The following is a 20683-nucleotide window of genomic DNA, read 5'->3' as shown; positions in this document are numbered from 1 at the left end:
TCTTGAGTACCAACCTTATTTTTGATTTCTGCTTTTCTGAAAAGAATGAGGCATTGAGTATTGGAGTAGAGTTTAGACTTTACGTTTGTGTGAGATGCCCCTGTAACACCCCCCCCCCTGACTGGAGTGTGTCTGACCCTGCAGCCGCGCCAGAGACAGAGGAGGCCATGGAGGATGAGGAGACCGTGCTGAGGAAGATGCGTAGGCTCACTGACTACTACGACATACACAAGGAGATCGGGAGGTGAGCCACCAGCCAGCCACGGGCCCACCCCCCCCACCTCCACAAGTCTGAGTGGGGGATTTACGGTGGACTCCATTTCCCATCATGCACCATTTCCTTCTGCCCCCCCCAGGGGGAACAAGAATGCCCTCATTAGATACACTGCTTGGCGTGAAGATTTAACATCAGCACAGGCCACTAGTTTCGGCAATGTCAGGGGGAATTTTTCTCTCCCTGGGCCCGTCGAGGCAGGCCACGTGAGAGAAATAATTAGAGAGAAATGTCCAGAGGGAATCTTCTGTCTGACTTAATGAAGCTGACAGGTGGTCAGCCTGCATCTTAAGCTTCAAGCCCTGTGCTGTGAACAGGATCCAGAGTCAGACAGGCGCATCCATCTGGGGTCAAAGGTCAAACTTCATCCCAGTGTTGTAGTGCCTTTTCAGGAAGCATGGGATCATATATTGTAAATTTAATATGCAAATACTTGATTATAAGAATTTTTCTTGCACATTGACATTCAAATACATTCAGTTTACTACAAGGTGACAATAAAGCAGTTCTGTTCCCCCTCTGATATTTTCTTGAAGGACAGCTGAAGGACTCTGGATAAAAAACAGATGATTGATTGATTTTATTCATTTTCTTGCCTAATTTAATCAGCATAACTCCTTGCAGTGAGGCACAGAATTGTGAATTTTTCAAAGCACTTGAGGTCTGATTATTTTAATATTCAATCTTGAGAGCCATAGAATATTTGAGTATATAATTAATCAGATGCCTGTTCCTAATTTACACCTCTGAGATATATACACGTCTGCTCTGAGCAGCCTTGGTCTTCACTACAGAAACAGATGGTGGAGAAAGTGAATTTGTGTGAGGGAAGGGTGTGTTGTGCTGTTTGCTGGAATTGAGAGGCATGGAGTGCCAAGCGGCTGCTTTTCCTCATTATCTGCGGCACCGCTCTGCGGGCTGTGAATTGGCCTGTGATCGTGCCTGTGCCCATGCCTGTGCCTGTGCTTGTGCCTATGCGCGTGCATGTGCCTGTGTCCATGCTCGTGCCTGTGACTGTGCCCATGCCCGTGCCTGTGCTTGTGCCTATGCGCGTGCATGTGCCTGTGTCCATGCTCGTGCCTGTGACTGTGCCCATGCCTGTGCTTGTGCCTGTGCTCATTCCTATCCCTGTGCCTGTGCCCATGCCTGTATTTGTGTCTGTGCCTGTTACTGTGACTGTGCTCGTGCTCATGCCTGTGTCTGTGCGCGTACATGTGCCTGTGATCGTGCCTGTGCCCATGCCTGTGTCCATGCTCGTGCCTGTGACAGTGCCTGTGCCCATGCCTGTGCTCATGCCTGTGCTAGTTCCTATCCCTGTGCCTGTGTCTGTGCCTGTGCCCATGCCTGAACTTGTGTCTGTGCCTGTTACTGTGACTGTGTCTGTGCTCGTGCTCATGCCTGTGTCTGTGCTTGTACCTGCAACTGCCACCCCACAGCTGTGTGTGTGTGTGTGTGTGCGTGTGCGTGTGTGCGTGTGTGTGTGTGTGTGTGTGTGTGTGTGCGTGCGTGTGAGTGTGTGTGTGTGTGTGTGTGCGTGTCTGACGTACTAAGCAACAAAGTGGAAATGAAGCCCTGCAGCAAGTTCAGAAAGAGCAAAAAAAAAGTACAAATATAAAAATAAAACAACTCCAATCACAACACAAAACAAGTGAGCAAAAAAGGCCAAGCTTAATGCAGAAAGGGCTTCTGTAAATGCCATTCCCTTTTTGCCCTTTTATTGATGTTTAATTTAAACAGGAACCACTGTGAAAACTTGACACCTAAGGTGTTTCATTACAAAAAAATTAAGACACAGCTTAAATTAAAAGTACACTGCGTGTTATGACACACACTATATACAACTTTAATGCTAAATTACTTCTGTCTCTATCATCAAAAGGTTGTTTAATCATCTTAAATCTATTTTTATGGATACTCCTCCTATTATTTTGAATCCCTTTAGGTTGTTATGTGGGCCCTGTATTACATGACTGCTAAAATTGCCGCTGTAAGGCATATTGGCTGGTATGCAATCAACATCCTTAAAGGGACAGTTTCTAGAGTTTAGCAATACTATTTCAGTTTTACTGTATTTATCAGACTTCCCCAAACTGTTTTTGTCTGCGATGAAGGATATTTTAGATACTTGCAGAGGTTTCTGACAACCTGCCTGCTTTACAATTGCAGCAAAGTCATACACTTCAGGTAACTCCAAAAAATTGTGCCTCTAGAAGTATACATGTGTATATTACCAAATTAATCTTAAAATAATGAATCATATGTAATCATATTTCCTCTGGTGTGAGAATCATTAAATGCTTTAAAATTAATCTGCTTGTATGTTTAGCCATTGGAAACATGACATCACTCTACAAGTGTATGTTCATTTCTTTTGACTGTGAGCCCTAGAATGCAGCAAATAAAAATGAGCAGTTCTGTTTCATCACGAACATAACTTAAGTTAAGAAATCTAAACTACAACTAATTCACCAAACTGAGTTTGTGAAGGAAAAGGTGTAACACTTATATTCACATCCAGGTCAAAGCAAGGAAGAAATGCTATTGGATACAGGGCACTGACTGCTGTGCGTTTTCTGCAGCTGAATTGCACTGGAGAAGTGAGGCCAGGTGTTAGCGTCAGCGCGGAGGAATAACCTTAATACTGGCACCATTACTCACAAAGACCAGGCAAATGTATTCTGCAGGGCAGAAACTATTCAAATGGATGTTGTTGATGTCAGCTGATTTCTTTTTCTTTTTTTTTGACATAATACATAATACAGTATTAGTATTGAATTTTTATTGATTGTCCTTTGTAGTGTAGGTTTCAGCATAGGAGAATGCAGGGCTCTTGAGATTAAGGCCAGGGAAACTCATGTCCCCTACAGGGGACCAAAATGAATTGCTGGGTAATTAGGAGGATATATATATGTATATATATATATATATATATATATACAGTTTGTTTCCTCAGATAGTGCCGTTTCCTGGCTGCTAGTAACCCAGGGTTCAGTCTGAGGTAGTTGAAATAAATCACGCTAGACTTGAGTAAGAATAGATAAATTGAGTTATTTAGTGTTTTCTGAAGTTCATCCACCTATTTGTTTATATTTTGTTCGAAAATTTGATTTCCCAATACCTGTTCAGTCCCCCTGACTTTCAAATCAGGTGATTATGAGCCAGCTGCAGTTAACAGCTGAATAAAGATTGTGCTTTGCGTTGTGCGTATTTAATTTGGAGTGAAACGTTGGGCGTGGCCTTTGGAGTGAAACGATGGGCGTGGCCTTTGGAGTGAAACGCTGGGCGTGGCCTTTGGAGTGAAACGCTGGGCGTGGCCTTTGGAGTGAAACGCTGGGCGTGGCCTTTGGAGTGAAACGCTGGGCGTGGCCTTTGGAGTGAAACGCTGCTGTTTTCCCAGGGGCGCTTTCTCCTACGTGAAGCGCGTGACGGAGAAAGAGGGGAAAGCGGAGTTCGCGGCCAAGTTCATGAGCGCGCGCGCCAAGAAGAAGACCTCCGCGCTGCGGGAGATGAACCTGCTCTCCCGGCTGGACCACCAGCGCATCGTCTACTTCCACGACGCCTTCGAGAAGAAGAACGCCGTTATCGTCATCACCGAGCTGTATCCTTTCTCATTTTCCCCTTGCGCCCGGCAGCGCTCAGCAAAGCAACAACACGCTTTTAATCTTATTTCCTCTACTTTACCGCTAAAATAGGACAAAAAGATCTCCAGTGCGGAGAGACGGTTTTACTAATTTTAAGATTTGCTAAAGGGGGTCGGACAATTTCACCTTACAAGCAAAAAGTAACTTAACCTCTTAGCGCAAAGCCCCTAATGGTCGGCACGCCGGCACGCCGAGATTACTGAACTTAGACATTCGGTGGTACTGCAACCAAAGTATGAGTTTAAAACAGAAACGCGTTGTTTTAGTTCCATTAGTAGACGATACACGACAACTATGCCGAATGCGGAGTTTCGCAGCGCCACCATTGTTGCTCTGGTCGTTCATTTAACACTCACCCCCTCCCTGCAGTCTCATCTACAACTACACCCCCCACCCATGACATAATGGACAATACTGTCTATCTTGGCATTCATAAAAATATTATTTCACCACTAAAAAATCGTATCCCGTCATAGCAACAAGATGAACCTGACAATAGCCCTAAGATATGCCTATACAGCAGTGAAAACGCTGCTCACTTAATAACGATATAAACGAGACAGTTTTAAAAAATGATACAAATTATGTCATTCTACAGTCAATATCTGGGACTAAATATTGAATAAATATACAACCTTACCGTTGGTTTTATGCGTAGAGATGTCCCTTTTGAGGCTGTGTAGTCATATATTGTCTTGGACAATCCGTTTGTGATGCCTGGGTATAGAACAGTATCATTGATTTACTGTCTCTGTCTCCATCTACTGATTTCATCATTGCTATGTAAGTATTACTGCTCAAAATATTTTGGTTATATACGTTATTTTTTTAATTGAGTCTTTAAATAGTTCAGTGGTATTTATATAATGTGGATATTTCACACTGTAATGTAAGCGTTAGTTAGTAGTGTAATAGTTTTTGTGATGCATGCAACAGTGATGACGAGTGTTGGAACATTGCCAAAACGTGGTGGACGGTTGAAAATTTTCATGTCGTCCCATCCCCATACAAGAAAACATACGAGAGTACAGAGTATAGAAATACATACAAGAGTTAATTATTACACATTTAGGTACTGTACCCCATTGTGTGACAATATTTTTCCATTATTTTTTTATCTGATAGCAGTGTTTCATCTTAAACCTACATAAGCGGCTCATTTATATGCTTTATAATGGACAAAAAGCATTTTATTCATTTTTGGAGAGATTTTGGATATGTTTCTGGACCCCTAGATATTTTAGACCACTGTACTGACTGATCCAGCACATGTATAGTTTAACCTGCTGTAATGAAATCTCTCAGTATTTCATTGCGAACTAAAAAAGTGCAAGTTCATTTCTGATTTTTTGTCTAGACAATTGCATTAGTGGCACTTTATTTCTTCCAAAATTATGAATATAAACTAATCTGCGTTAGTATTGTAAATTGTACAAATGTCTTGCTTCATTTAAGCCATTTTTTAAGTCTGTTTGGTGTTCACATCTGGAGTTATAAGGCTTTAAATAGGGTACCGCCTAAAAGGACAAGGATTGGCAAGATTTGGCATGTGCGCTAAGGGGTTAAAACAAGATAATATTTTCTACTTGAGAGAAGAAAGTAAGATTTTAAGTCTTGTTATGAGACTAAAACCCTGGTTAGGGCAGGCTGTTATGCAGTAAGGGAGAGAACCTGGTGACAGGGCTGATGTGTCAGTCAGCATCCTCCTGCATGCTCCACTGTGTCCTCCCGCCAGTCAGCCTGTTAGAATCACTACGAGAAAGTTCCCTCTGGTATGGCGCAGTCTGCTTGTCTGAGGCTGGTGACGGTTAAACCGTGCGCGGACGCGCTTTAGACGTCCCGCTAGCTCGGTCTCAACGCCGGCGGCTTCTCTGGCTGTGTGGACGTGGTCAGTGAACGCAGTCCGTACACGCGGTCCGTTAACACAGTCTGTTTGTCTCGGGCTGGTGACGGTTAAACCGTGCCGTTAACACAGTCTGCAAACATGTAAACGCGATCTGTAAACGTGTAAGCGCCCTCCAGCTCACGGATGGAAGCACATTTTTTTTTTCTCCTTGACCGCTGCGTGAAGATGTCACGAAGAATTTCTGGACAAACTGACGAAGAAGTCTAGCATCACGGAGTCTGAGGTGAGTAGGTTTCTGGGGAGCCTAAGATGGCGGAAAGCGATGAATGGATTAATGTTATCAGCGATGATGAATGGATTAATGTTATTATCCGCTGCTATCCGGCCCTCACAACCCGCACAGCCCTGTAGGTCTTCCTGTGCTCTCTGACCTTGTGTGCATGGTCTTTCCTACAGACCGTGCCTGGGGGGCGGCGGTGAAGTAGGGGCGTTAGCGCTAAATTACTGTATTTATTCCCGCAGATACGATCCATTATGAGACAGCTGCTGGAAGGGGTTGGATACCTCCACCAGAACAACATCATGCATCTGGACATCAAGGTGAGCACCACACCGCACAGGTGGTCTGAAGCAGGCGACAGCGTTACGACCTTGTCGCTACAGCCTCGTCGCTAGGGCCTCGTCGCTACGACCTCGTCGCGACGCCGCTGCGCGTTACGCTCAATCGACCGTCTCTGCCTTCCCTTTCAGCCGGAGAACATCCTCATGGCGGATCCCAGCGGGGAGCAGATCCGGATCTGCGATTTCGGGAACGCCATGGAGATCACGCCGGACGAGGCGCAGTACTGCAAATACGGCACTCCTGAATTCGTTGCCCCGGAGATCGTTAACCAAACACCTGTCTCCAAGGCATCAGACATCTGGTACATCACAGCTCCTAGTGAAAAAGTTTTTTTAATGAAAAATATTATATATATATATATATGAATAATAATGTACGCTATGGTACAGTGCATCATGTATACGTTATATCTTTTAATGTATATTTACTCATAATTTACTATTTACTATTTGTTCACAGGCCTATCGGAGTGATGACGTATCTTTGGTAAGTCTGTTTGTCTTTGAGTCACACAGTGGGTTACTCGGACTGTGGAATCTGGAAGAGTAGATTTTCACAGTAGTGACTGTGCTGTGAAAGGCTCATTGCATTAAAAGCCTCCAGTGGCAAATTTGTCTATTGATCTTAGCCTAAACCTGCCACCCACCGTCTGCTGTGACCCATTTGAGAGTGGAGTACAGTACACTGTTTTATATGTTTAAATCAATGCCCTAAGAATGATGGGTCTTAAAACATTGCTCTTTTGGCCAGGGAAGGAAATACATTTCTGAGACTCTTCTCCCAAATTTTTATCAGAAACAAAATGCTTAAAATGGCTTCCTCATGAAGTAACAAAACATTATGGTGGACCTTTGCATCGGGCTATAGAATCTCAAACTCAAGGGCCACAAAGTCTGCTGGTTTTCTGTGTTTCCGCACTTAAGTGCTCAATTTAAGTAATTGATTGGCTAAGGAGTCTCCAAGGCTTAGATTGGCTACTAAACGAAAGAAACCCACATAAGTCTGAAGAAACTGTCCCTCCAACCCTGGAGTATAGAGCCATGTTCTAGCTAAACTGTGAAGGAAGTAGCTACGTCCGAAGGTGGCTGAACAGCCAGTCGTATTGCAGCATGCTCAAATAATCATGCAGAATCTGATCTGATCACCATGAAACCAAGGAAATGTGTGTGCTATTATCCAACACTACAACTTTGATGATTCATGGGGTTTTGCTATATGGGCATGGTTGAAGTGCAGTGGAGTGTCGATCTGTCAGCTTGGACCCTGTAATTGCTGCCTGCTGCTGTGCTTATTATATTCACAGCAAAGGTGAGCTGTCAGAGCTAATAAAAGTCTGAATTTATCTTTCAGCCTCACTGGGGTCTCTCCCTTCGCCGGGGAGAACGACCGTAGCACCGTGCTCAACATCAGAAGCTACAACGTGGCTTTTGAGGAAAGCATGTTTGCTGGCCTGTGCCGAGAAGCTAAAGGATTTGTCATCAAGCTGCTCGTGGCGGAGAGACTGTGAGTATCTGGTGCCATTCTCAAAGCTCTTCCACCCTCCGTACTCTGGGTTTGTTGCTGCAAAAGACTGCATTATCATTTCTTCTTTCCCTTCTTATTGCCTTGTGCTTCTCTCTCAAGAATTATTATTTATTTTTCAGGAGACCTGATGCCAATGAATGTCTCCGTCACCCATGGTTTAAGGTGGGCCAAAACAATGAAGTCATTCGAAATGACAGTACAATGTCTACTGTAACATTATGTCCACAGACATGCCAATACATTAGCGTTCATAGAACAGGGAAATATTTATTTTCTGCATATTATCAGATATTGTGTTAGTGTCAGCACATTAGAGAATGTTAACATGTTTGAGCATATTTTGTTAAAAATAAGTGTGGAAGGCATAGTTGTTTTAATGAAATTACACAGAATTTGTCTCAAGCTATGTAATCCTGCGGTAATTTGAAATGCTAAGACGATTTTTTGGTAACTCTGCCAAATTCCTCTATGGAGAATGGGCCATTTACGGGTGATATGTGAAATGAAGAACACTGAGCAGGATCTTGTGTTTTTACCCAATTATACTTTTTAAAAATATGTCAGCCATGATCAATTGGATTTCTACTATTGCTTGATTATTGCTTGGACGTGTAAAACTAAACAATTAAACTGGGAATTTCTTAAGCTTGAATTTAGTGACCATTTGCATACTCGTATTTATAATTATATGTGTATTAATACTAGACCTTATCTAAGTAAATGACTATTCTCAGCACTTCAGTACTCCTCTGAAAGTATATTTCAATTAATGGCTTTAGATGGTTGGTTAAGATTCGGTCTTGAATGATCACTTATAACCTTCATCATTTGCAAATGAACATTGTTAAATTACATTTTTATGCTTACAGATGTTGACTAAGGGGAAGAGCATCAGCACTGAGAGTCTCAAACCGTTTTTATCCCGAAGAAAGTGGCAGGTATGGAAGGTGTCAGGTTTAAACCGACAGGTTTAACATAAGGACCAAAATTTCATTGATCTCACAAATGTCTTTATATTAAATACTTTTGCGTATATTGCAGCGCTCACTCATCAGTTACAAATCCAAAATGGTGATGAGGTCCATTCCCGAGCTTTTGGACGATTCCTCCAACCATATCTCCATCGCCGTGCCAAGGCACCTCAAAGAGGGCTCACCTCCAGCGTCCTCATCCTCCGACTCTGACGAAGATATCGATGAGCTGCCCTTCATCCCGATGCCTCACATCATGGACTTCTCTGGGTCCAGGATGTCCCTGACTGAGATCCCGGGTGATGAGGAAGTGGCAGGCAGGCCCAACGGTACTGTCGAGGGAGTGGGCCAGAGCGCCCAGGGCGTGATGCTCATGGAGTGCGAACCGTCAGAGAAGGACGGCGGTGAGACAGTGGGCAGGGGGCGTGCCAGGAAGAGGGCTACGCAGGAAGAGGGCGGGGGATCTTCGGACGAGGAAACCGCAGAGGCGGCCAAGAGACCGGATCAGCCCAAGAGGCCACTGCGCAGAGGTTCCAGCATGGAGTCGGAAAAAGGAGAAGGAGTCCGGCGGAAGGGAGAGCTGCGCAGGGGGAGCTCGGCCGACAGTGCCCTGCTCCTCCACATCAAGCCAGAGGAGGGCGCCGGTGAGGAAGCTGCGGAAGACGGGAGGAAGGTCCTGAAAAAAGCCGTCTCCATGGAGCTGCCGCGCAGGAGCCCGAGTCCCGGCGCGGGAAAGATGAGCCAGGAGGACTACGCGCTGAAGCTGGAGCTCATGAGGCAGCGGCTGCTGAGGGGCGGGTCTGTGGACAACAAGATGAGTGGCCTCCGAGGCCCCCTGCTGGAGACTCTGGGCATGTCTGAAGAGAAACGGTACTCCTCGCTGGATCGTTATGTGCGCCCGTCCCGGCTGGCTGTCCCGCCGCTGACTCGGGCGGCCTCCAGTGACTCCCCTAGGGACGAGACCCCAAAGACTAAGGTGCTCCGCAAGAGCGCCTCCTTCAGCCAGGGCGACGCCGAACCCATCCCCCTCCACAGGCGTTCGGGGGCCCCGTTGGAGATCCCCTTGGCCCAGATAGAGGAGCGGAGGCTGCAGGAGGCCCCATCCATGTCTGCTCTCACAGAGCAGCCCAGGCTGGACTCCCGTCCGGTCACTCCAAAAGACCTCTCCAAACCACCCACCCCCGACCTAAACGAGCAGGAGCTGCAGATCAGCGGCAGAATGAAAAGAGACTCTTCAGAAGAGAGAGAGAGAAAGATGGAGGAGGACCAGGCACGTGGTGTGTCTGGACAGAGTGATACCATGGTTCTTCCGGAGAAGAAAATGAGCATGTTAGAGGAAGAAAGAGAAGAAGAAGCAACAAAAGAATGTGAGAGTGTGTCTGAGAGAATGTCCCTTTCTGAGATGACTCCCAGTACCATGGAAAAAGAAGAGAAGCAAGAAAAAGTAAAGGATGAAAGAGAGGAGGAGAATTTTGCCATCAGGATTAAAGATGAGGAAGAGATGCCGCTGAGGGAGTCTCCGGAAATCACCATCACCACCAGCTCTGTCACTCACATATCGCCCTCCCCACCTGCCCGTGTCACTCTGCCCGATGGTAGGACCTCTGCGTATGCCAGCATCATGCAAACTATCATGGTCCCATCTCTCCAGCCTGCTAATGCCCCTACGCCTGCATCCACTGCACCCACTGTTGCCCCTACCCCAACTCCCACCCCGACTCTATCTCAGCCAGAACCTCCCTCATGGACTGAACACCCTGCAGTCTTTTCAAGAGTGGCCTCCACCGAGCAACTAGTAAAGGAACCCAGTCCCACTAAGACTTCCACCCTTCCATCCCTTCCTAGGGAACCGTCCCCTGGGCGGGACATCAAAGACATCACCTCTGAGGAGGTATTTCAGTCCAGGTTCAAAAAGAGAGAATCGTCCCTGACACGTAGCCTGAAGCTCCTGACCAGATCCAAAGCAGAGGAGAAGCCTTCAGTCGAAGCTGACAGTGCTGGCGAAGAGATTTATCGCCCAGGGCCAATCGGTGCTCCTCTAGAATTTTCCAGGAGGCTGGAAGAGAAGTCAAAGTCCGTCCAAGACCTCCGGGAAGCTTCGAAGGACAGCAGCTTCATGAAGAGGCTCTCCATGCGCTTGAAGAGAACTCCGTCGGCAGAGAAGATAGAGGAGCCACCTGCGCCCGAGCCCCGTCGCAGGCTGTCCTGGGCCATGGGCCGCTCCAAGACCCAGGACAAGAAGGAGGTGGAGATGGTGAGGCTGGATGGGGTATCCGAGCCTCGGCAGGAAGAAGAAGCCAAGGAAACTAAGAAGACCACAGAATCGCCCGTTCTGGCCATGCGCAAGAAGATCGAGTCAACAGTGGCCGGGATCTCCATGCGTATCCGCAGCCATTCGATGGACCGGAAGGAGGAAAAGAACGCGGAGGATAAGGAGGCCAAGCCGGAGAGCAAGAGGACACCTCTGCTGTCAATCCTGCGTCGGACCAGCTCTGAGGGTGTGAACCTGAAGAAGATGGGCCAGTCAAGCACCACTACCTCCACAGAGTCCCTCGAGTCAATGTCTAGCGTCCAGTCAGAGACCTCTACCAAAAGTATGCCATTCCTTCTCTCAGCTTCTCACTCAGCCAGTTCACAAATGTTTAAATGTAAATGACTATTTCTGTCTGTATGTCTGTTTTTCTGTCAGTAGGTGTCCTATACTCCATACATATGGGTCATGGTGGGTTCATTATTCTTAGAGGAGAAAATGTGGGACTGGGAGTTTGAGGAATGTCGAAGCAGACCATAGAGACTGTCATTAATACTATTATTTGGTGCTCCCATGTAAGGCAGGACATTATCAAATATAAGACAATGTTACTCAAGACCAAAGCAAGACTGTTTAGGCATTTTGTGAATGTGTCATTACAAGGTGATTTAATGTACATTAACATACCAATATGAGCATGCTAAAGTTAAGAGCATCCTCCATCCCCAGCAGCCACGGAAAGCGAGCGCAGGTCGAGGTGGGATCGATGGGGCCTGACCAGGGGCCGGAGAGACAAGACAGTGTCCCAGCCGGACATCCCTTCAGCCATCGCCCGGGAGAATGGCTCCCTGCGGGGTCGCCAGTACTCCCGTCTGGCCTCAGGTACCCCAACACCTTGGAAACACCCAACCAACACTAGGATTTACAAGAAAAAATTTATTAGAATTACCTGGAAACAAATGTTACCTAAATTTTTCAACTTTTTTTTCTTTTTTTTTACTGTGAGGCTCCTCCTCAGATTCTACAGATTAGCCAGGCAGTCAATGCTTGCACACCTTCCGTGCCACCTGCCTGATTGGAGGTTCCAGTGCAATCTTACAGTTCATGATAATTCACCTCACCTTACTGTCCTTAGTCACACACCTTCATAAATATTCACAAGATGCATGAAACTGCATTTTGGCTTCAACAGTAGGGACGCAGAACTTCCAAACACTAAGACCATGTTGGGTCTGTGGGGTCACCTTGCCTGCATGTTTTATGACCGCTCTGTTCTGAGGTCAAACCCTACATGCCAGCCAGATCCCTCCGTTCTGCTACCTCAGGACGCCTGGCACCTCCCCCTCTTCGCACCTGCACTTCCAGAACACGTCTCCTGTCTGTTCTGGCCCCATGATGGTGGAATGACCTCCCCGTGGAGGTCAGAACAGCTGAGACACTGACCCATTTCAAACGATGACTGAAGACTCACCTCTTCAGGCTGCACCTCTCCCCATCCCTCCCTACCCCCCTGTAAATGACTGTAAGCTTAGGGTTGTAACTAGGCAGCTGTTTCGTAGGTGACTTAGGTGCATTAACTGTCTTAACTACTGCTTGTATTTTTTCCATAGACTGCGTTGTTGCTGTTCTCGTTGTGTTAGTGTTAATCAGTTTAACCTTCAGGGTCCAAGTTGTATGCGGTTGTTCCCTGCACTTGGACCGGTACTTCTCTCTAGGGTTTTCGTCATACTTGTTCCTGGTTATGGTTATACATTTTGTTGTACGTCGCTGTGGATAAGAGCGTCTGCCAAATGCCTGTAATGTAGTTACAATGAGGTTATGGACTCTGTTTCTCAGCTTCCCCTGCTCCTTTATGCCCCTCAGACTTCCCCCCAGTTTTCCACATCAAACTGAGGGACCACGTGCTTCTGGAAGGAGACCCCGTCACTCTCAGCTGCCTCCCAGCTGGCAGCCCCCACCCACACATCACCTGGATGAAAGGTCAGCACACCATGCCGTAGCATTTACAAAAAGGATGAGAACTAGGCCTGTAATGTGGCTCATCCTGATAAGCTGCTGTTCTAGTGCATGAATAAGCTCTATTGTCTGGTATCTGCTAAGACACTGTTCTAGTGTATAGATGAGCCCCACAATCTGGTGTCTGTTAAGGCTCTCTTCTAGTGCATGGATGGACCCCACAGTCAGGTGTCTAAGTCTCTGTTCTAGTGCATGGATGGGCCACACGGTCTGACATCTGTTAAGGCACTGTTCTTGTGCATGGATGGGCCCCATGGTCTGGTATCTGTTAAGGTTCTGTTCTTGTGCATGGATGGGCCCCATGGTCTGGTATCTGTTAAGGCAATGTTCTTGTGCATGGATGGGCTCCACAGTCAGGTATTTATTTAATTTATTTATTTATTTGACAGGGACAATACACATTGATCAACATCACTATTATGTTATGTAAATGTGCCAGATTTAGCTAGATCGCTAATTTCCATCTGTTGTCCCTGGGCAGGCTGATGTTAACACATTAATAACAAGCAGACCAGACTAGAAGCCATAGTACAACATTCAAAGCGCATAAAAACAAACACACAGAGCTTGTATCATATCCGAACCGTAGCAGCGCTAGCTGTGGCAGGCAGGCCCTGCTGGGTGAAGTGTCTTTAGCGCTAGCATCGCCCAGACATGAAAGGGTTTCTGGTGGCCGGTGCCAGCATCTCAGTGAGCACCGGCAGCCCTGACTGATCGATCGGGTGCCTGTAAGTCCACCTGCTAAACTGCAGATGGAGTGTCTGCCTTTAATGTGTCTGCCTTTAATGTAGACTGCAGAGTGATACATGGTGGCTGACGTCACACTGACACTGATGTCATACATTCTGGCAGTGGGTTCTGATAAATACAGCTGGGCATTCCATATTGGGGTGAAGAAGAGGGAAGCTAGCTAGCAAGCTAGTTTATCTGTTTTCCTCATGTTTAAAATGAATAAATCGCCCTGTGAGATTTTGAATGATCGCAGAGCAAGGATCTGCCCATCGAGGCCTGGAGCACTGCTACTGGTAGTCATTCTTCCCCTCCAATCAGAGACTGATTTAGACCTAGGACACCAGGACAGTGAGATTTCTGGCCAATCAGTGACATTAACCAATCAGTTAACTAAGTAGAAAGGAAACCAGCAGTACTACTGGTCTCCTGGGCCAGATTTGCATAATACAGCCCTGGAGTTCATGACATTACATCAAGCACTTCTTGTTCCTTAGTTCTGTTCGCAGACAGTAAGCTTAAAATAACCTCCACATCCAACCTTCTGGATAACTTTGCAAATAGCAAATACGTCCCCATAGCATAGTCTAATGTTCTCTAGTCAAATTAAATGATTTATTCTCTTCCAGTTATACAGTACATGGATCACTTTAATACATTTAGTCATTTATATTCAATGCACAATGTACATTCAATTTCTGATCATTAGACCTATGAAATTCAATATGAAAGTAATGACATTCATGAGGCATTGTAGAGATGCAGTTAGTGGATTACTTCACCTTCATGGTGTCTGCTTTGCATTTAATAATGAGGAATAATTCAGTGATCGGATGTGTGCTGATCGGGCTGATACTAAACATAGCATTGTTTATATTGCTAAATAGCACCGCTGTGTCTGCTTAACGTTACTGTGCATCAAAAGCCTTGTCTTGAGTAAACACGGGTATTTTAATGGTTATTTCTTTTCAAAACTCTCAGGTATGTTTTTAAGAACATTAGCCAGAGGGTATTTTGCAAAGTGGTATTAATGGGCTAGCCAGAAAACTTATGTCAATACAGTGAGACAACTTGGGGTTTCTAGTTTCAAAAAATAAATCTGACGGCTAGTGGAGCTTTATTGTGTTTCCATGGCAACATGTTCGGGATCTTAAACCTGCAAAGCCGCCACTATAATCTAGCAGCCAATGTTTTTTTTAGGCAGAAAGAAGCCTTTATTTTGGCTACCTTGTTTCAGCACAGAAGCTTATTTCATGTTACCCTGTAATCTAAATTTACGTAAAATAACAAGATATTGGGTGTACTATGCAAAATTCATGAACAGAAAATCTCTTAGCTAATTTATTATACTAAACAAGGATCTGTGCAAATTATTTGTTTAATTACCATTGGCTGTTTGATGAACGTGTTGGATCAGAGGTGCCTTTACATTGCCTGAGTTGCAAGATGAATGTCCATATTTTTATGGAGACATACAGCTGTGGTGGGTACCTGCACAGGTTTAGCCATTTTTACTACTGAGTCAGTGTGAGGTGGACACAGCTCTAAAACTATTCCTCCAAAGTAATGTAAGTTGAAGGTATCAGTGTTTCAGTGAGGAAAGGCTAGCACTGGTTTGAGAGCACCCAGCTGACTGATAATGCAGTCTCCGATGGGAAGCAGCTTTGAGACTCCCAGAATGCTCTCTGTCTGCGCTCTCAGATAAGAATCCGCTGGAGATCGACCCCAGGATGAACATGATCTCCTGCCCGGACGGACGGCAGCTCCTCATGATCATGAAGACCACCAAGAAGGACGCGGGGCTGTACGAGTGCGTGGCCACCAACCCCCTGGCCTCCGTCACCAGCTCCTGCATGATCTCTCTGGCCCGTGAGTCCACAGTGGGGGGGGGGGGAGCGTTAGGCCTCCGGCATGCTCCACACCTGCCCAAATGCACCTTCACGCACCTTTATAACCCTGCTTATGCTGCATATAAAACCGTATTCATGAACCCATTTCTCACATTCTCTGTCTCCCTCTTGTGCCTACTACACAGTAGAATGTCCGGTGTTAATTCAACTCTAACAGAGTGTGAGTCCAGTAAGGGGCGTATGTACACTGGAAGAGTCGATTTAACACCGAACATGTTACTGTGTGTGGTGCTTAAATTTATCTTGTAAGTTTATGTATGTACTACATTTTAAGTAGTAAGTAGTACTTCTAAGTAGTAATGCATATTTCTGTATGAATGGCTGCTGTTGAGGCCATAATGACACCAGTCTTTGTTGCTTAGACCTGTATGTTTGTGCCTATGTAAGCCGCTCTGGATAAGAGCTGATAAATGCCCGGTCGCAGTGTGTCTGGAGAGAAAGGGGTGTTGAGCCTAGGGGGTAGAGGTGTGGGACGGGCCTTCTGCTGCTCCACTGTGTGATCTACACCAGCTCTTTCAGGGTGTGGATAGTGCTAATGCTAACGCATTCCTCATTAAGGTGTCCAGGTATTGGTTCAGAGGGCAGCGAATCTTGTCTGTGACGAAAGTTCTCTCAGATTCGGCTGACAGGAAAAGGTGACGCGACGGGAGCGGCGTTTCGCGGAAAGCGCCCGCGAAACGCCAGATCTCGTCTGCGTTTCAATGAATTCCCAAACCGAATTGAATTTGTGGCCAGAGCCCCCTCCGTCCCTTTCCCATCTGGGCTGTCACCTTCTGTTTGAAACCTAGAAGGTAAAAATGAGTTTCCGTCACCTCTGATCTCGTCAGAAGACAGGGTGAGGTAATTGGCTGCTTTGGGAGCTTCTATTGAAAATAAAGCCCAGCCCAAGCTGAGGCGGGCAAAGCCGAACGAGTTTTGGGTGTGACCCACGCGCTGTGTCTCTTGTCCCCGTCCGACCAGGCCTGCCCAACCGTCCGGGCACCCCAGAGATCCCGCAGAAGTACAAGAACACGGCCCTGGTGCTGTGGAGGCCTTCGGACACCCTGGCCCCCTGCACCTACTCCCTGGAGAGAAGAACAGAGGGTGGGTCCCTCCGAGCCACGCCCCCACACTGTCATACAGCCCAGCTCCACCACCAGAGGGGGGTTATGGGACTGTATTCACTGTTAGATACACAACCCAGCTCCACTACCAGAGGGGTATTATGGACTGTATTCACTGTTAGATACACAACCCAGCTCCACTACCAGAGGGGTATTATGGACTGTATTCACTGTTAGATACACAACCCAGCTCCACTACCACAGGGGGATTATGGGACTGTATTCACTATTAGATACACAACCCAGCTCCACCACCAGAGGGGGATTATGGGGCTGTATTCACTGTTAGATACACAGACCAGCTCCACCACCAGAGGGGGATTATGGGACTGTATTCACTGTTAGAAACACAGCCCAGCTCCACCACCAGAGAGGGATTATGGGACTGTATTCAGTGTCATACAGCCCAGCTCCACCACCAGAGGGGGATTATGGGGCTTTTTTTAGATTGTTAAATAACAGTGGCAAACACAATAATCATATGATCTGTGAGATAGGAATGGTATGAATATTACATTGTTGACTGATGTATCCACTCAGTGGTTATATATATATATATGTGTGTGTGTGTGTGTGTGTGTGTGTTATGCATAAATCTGTCTGTTCTGTGCTGAATGTCTTTTGTACCAGATACTGGATGTGTGCTCACCTCCATCTCTCTCTGCACTGTAGCCAGTGAGGTTAGCTCACCCTGGTTTAGTTAGAAGGAATTGCTGTTTTTCTCCTTCAAGGAATACCTCAAGAAAAAATATGAATATGTTGCTTCAATGACCCTGAAATCTTGCATTTGGCTCCATTGTCTGTATTTGAAACCCATTGTTAGAAATAAATTTGTTAGGTTGAATGTTTCAGATACACTTCAGGAATAAATACTGCTATAACTCCTATCATATGCTGTCTTATAAAAATATGTCCTCTTTAAGAATTGCAGATATTCCGACCAAAACAACAGTGAAAATCTATCTGGCAAATGATCTCTTCGGTGCTGCCACCTTGTGGTCATCAAAGTAAAGGAACATATTTGTGTTAATACATTTACAGAAAGAAAAATCATTTGTAAAAAATGTATTTCATAACATTTGTATAATTTAATATTGTTTTAATGAAATATTAAACTCATGCAAAATATGGTCTATTCAAGGTATCTTGTATGCAAAAGTACATGCAATGAACGGGGTCAAGGAAGGCTATTCATGTTAACGCCTCTTAAAGTATAGGGTCATCTCTACTACATTGGTCTACTACAGTTTTTTTAACATGTGATTTGTTTTGTTTATTTGATCGATCTTTATTTAACCAGGGAGTCTCTTTTAAAATAAAATCTCCTGCAAGACAGACCTGACGAATCAGATGCAGGCAGTTACCGGGGCAACAAATGCAACAATACAATATGTGTAAACGTGTCATCTTTTTTCCCGCTTGTCTTCGTTCTCTTCAGGTGAAACTAACTGGCTGATTGTGGCCACTGGCGTGGCGGAGTGCTACTACAATGCCACAGACCTTCCAGCAGGGGGCACCTTTCGGTTCAGAGTGGCCTGTGTCAACAAAGCCGGGCAGGGGCCCTACAGCAACCTGTCAGAGAAAGTGTGTCTGGACTCCGCAGGTACGCCCCACACCCGGCAACAGCACTACAGCCGAACACGTCCTTTATTGCCGTCGAAGGAAATTCGCTTTGCGCACGCAGGCAGTTTGGTAAAACATCTACGTAAAAACACATAATGTACAAGTGTAAATATTACACTGAATGAGTTTAGATACAGAAACTGGCAGATTTAGAGAGGGTACCAGACAATATTTAATGTTCTTGCCTTCACAGTATCTGCACAGTTCCAAATGTTTAAAAGGAATGCGCGAGAAAGGCTTTCTGGAAATCGTGTAAATGTCATTGTCAGTCGTTTGAGTTTTTAATCTGGTGTATATCATATTTATAATAATAATAATGCAAACACAACAAAGAACAGTCCTGTATACAGTATATACCATATTTTTGACAAGAATATCACGTTTTTGACAGAACATTTCAATTCTAAGGCTGCAATTCAGTCAACATTTGTTTTTGCCTTTGACTAACAATTAAAATCAAGAATTAGTTTTTAAAAATATAGTCTTGTAAGTCAAAGTTCATTAAATACAGGCCTAAGCTCTTGGCTTCTCTGTCCAAAATGGGTTCAGAAGTCCATCGCATAACAAATCATTTAATTGAACAGGACCTTCCAAACCTCCTGCCGTTGTCGTCGTGAAGACCGTCCCCTCCCCCAAGCCTCCGGTAGTGATGTCATCAGTGAGCGGTCCAGCCGCTACCTCTGCAGTGACAAGTAAACCGGTTTCCATGGTTACCACCTCCCAGGCTTCTGCGGCTCAAGCTCCTACACCCTCTCCAACCCCAGAATCCGCTCCCCCCGCCCCCAAACGCCCCTCCCCACCCCGAAGCACTGCCGTTGGGGAGGCTACACCCCTGTCCCCCAGCCCCGCCCCCAGCCCTGCCCCTGCCACTGCGGTTACTATTCCTCTCTCAGCCAACCCCACCCCAACACATCGCACCATCACACCTGTCCAGATCTCCCCCTCCATCACACCCACCCAGATCAAGGCAAAGACCACCCTAAACATCACCGTCACCACCGCCTCTTCCCTCACCCCTCCCACCGCCGCTACCCCAGCCCCTCCCACTCAGACCCTGGCTCTGCCCACCAAGTCCCCCCCTCCCGTCCTGCCCAAACCGCACAGCCCAATCAATGTGGTTCCTCCCATGTCTCAGACCGCCCTCGTCTCCCCGCCCCCTTTAGTGTCCCCGCCCCCCGCCATCGGCAAGCCCATCTCCTCCGTCCCCCTGTACGTCCCGGCCACGACGGCCCCCGCCTTGGCCCCCGGCCCCTCCCTCTCTCCCCCCGTCGTCCTGGTGACCAGCCTGAGCCCTGTGGGGGACGGCAGGGGCACGCCCTCTCGCCTGACCCCCACGGGACGCGCCACGCCCTCTGGACGTACCACGCCCTCCGGCCGCAGGACCCCGCTGGGTAAGCCTGGGGAGACCAGCTTACGGCAGGGGGTACCCCAAAAACCCTACACCTTCATGGATGAAAAAGCCAGGTAAGGCCCTATAGATAAACTATTACTGATACACACAAACTTACTACTGCTACTAACCCTAACCCTACAACTAAACTATTTCTGATACACACAAACTTACTACTGCTACTAACCCTAACCCTACAACTAAACTATTACTGATACACACATGCCCACTACTGCTACTAACCCTAACCCTACAACTAAACTATTACTGATACACACAAACTTACTACTGCTACTAACCCTGACCCTACAACTAAACTATTACTGATACACACATGCCCACTACTGCTACTAACTCTAACCCTACAACTAAACTATTACTGATACACACAAACTTACTACTGCTACTAACTCTGACCCTACATCTAAACTATTATTGATACACACAAACTTACTACTGCTACTAACCCTAACCCTACAACTAAACTATTACTGATACACACAAACTTACTACTGCTACTAACCCTAACCCTACAACTAAACTATTACTGATACACACAAACTTACTACTGCTACTAACCCTAACCCTACAACTAAACTATTACTGATACACACAAACTTACTACTGCTACTAACTCTGACCCTACAACTAAACTATTACTGATACACACAAGCCCACTACTGCTAGTTTTACTACAATTACTTATAACAATAATAATAATGGTGGATTGCATTTATTTAGCACTTTTCATGTTTGCTTGAGCCGAAAGGAATCACCGAGCCA

At 46.1% G+C, this 20683-nt stretch overlaps 1 protein-coding gene across 8 annotated transcripts in view; it reads left to right on the top strand.

The window, feature by feature from the left end:
• Window positions 1-20683, top strand: part of spegb (striated muscle enriched protein kinase b) — a 109965-nt gene that overhangs the window by 80235 nt on the left and 9047 nt on the right. For 6 of the 8 annotated variants that reach the window (XM_064309878.1, XM_064309881.1, XM_064309880.1 and 3 more), the window contains 16 exons: window positions 145-244; window positions 3672-3872; window positions 5987-6044; window positions 6284-6361; window positions 6512-6684; window positions 6843-6869; window positions 7734-7886; window positions 8027-8069; window positions 8777-8845; window positions 8949-11472; window positions 11859-12011; window positions 12993-13109; window positions 15576-15743; window positions 16745-16867; window positions 18326-18490; window positions 19095-19974. In XM_064309878.1, coding sequence (XP_064165948.1) covers window positions 145-244; window positions 3672-3872; window positions 5987-6044; window positions 6284-6361; window positions 6512-6684; window positions 6843-6869; window positions 7734-7886; window positions 8027-8069; window positions 8777-8845; window positions 8949-11472; window positions 11859-12011; window positions 12993-13109; window positions 15576-15743; window positions 16745-16867; window positions 18326-18490; window positions 19095-19974 — 5032 coding nt within the window. The remainder of the gene's footprint in view (window positions 1-144; window positions 245-3671; window positions 3873-5986; window positions 6045-6283; window positions 6362-6511; window positions 6685-6842; window positions 6870-7733; window positions 7887-8026; window positions 8070-8776; window positions 8846-8948; window positions 11473-11858; window positions 12012-12992; window positions 13110-15575; window positions 15744-16744; window positions 16868-18325; window positions 18491-19094; window positions 19975-20683) is intronic. The other 2 variants (XM_064309886.1, XM_064309879.1) reach the window with 2 other exon arrangements.

The sequence above is a fragment of the Anguilla rostrata genome, chromosome 15 (assembly GCF_018555375.3).
Source record: "Anguilla rostrata isolate EN2019 chromosome 15, ASM1855537v3, whole genome shotgun sequence".
Taxonomy (NCBI): Eukaryota; Metazoa; Chordata; class Actinopteri; order Anguilliformes; family Anguillidae; genus Anguilla; species Anguilla rostrata.
Note: the sequence above shows the minus strand (reverse complement) of the source record. Positions and strands in the feature narration are given on the sequence as shown.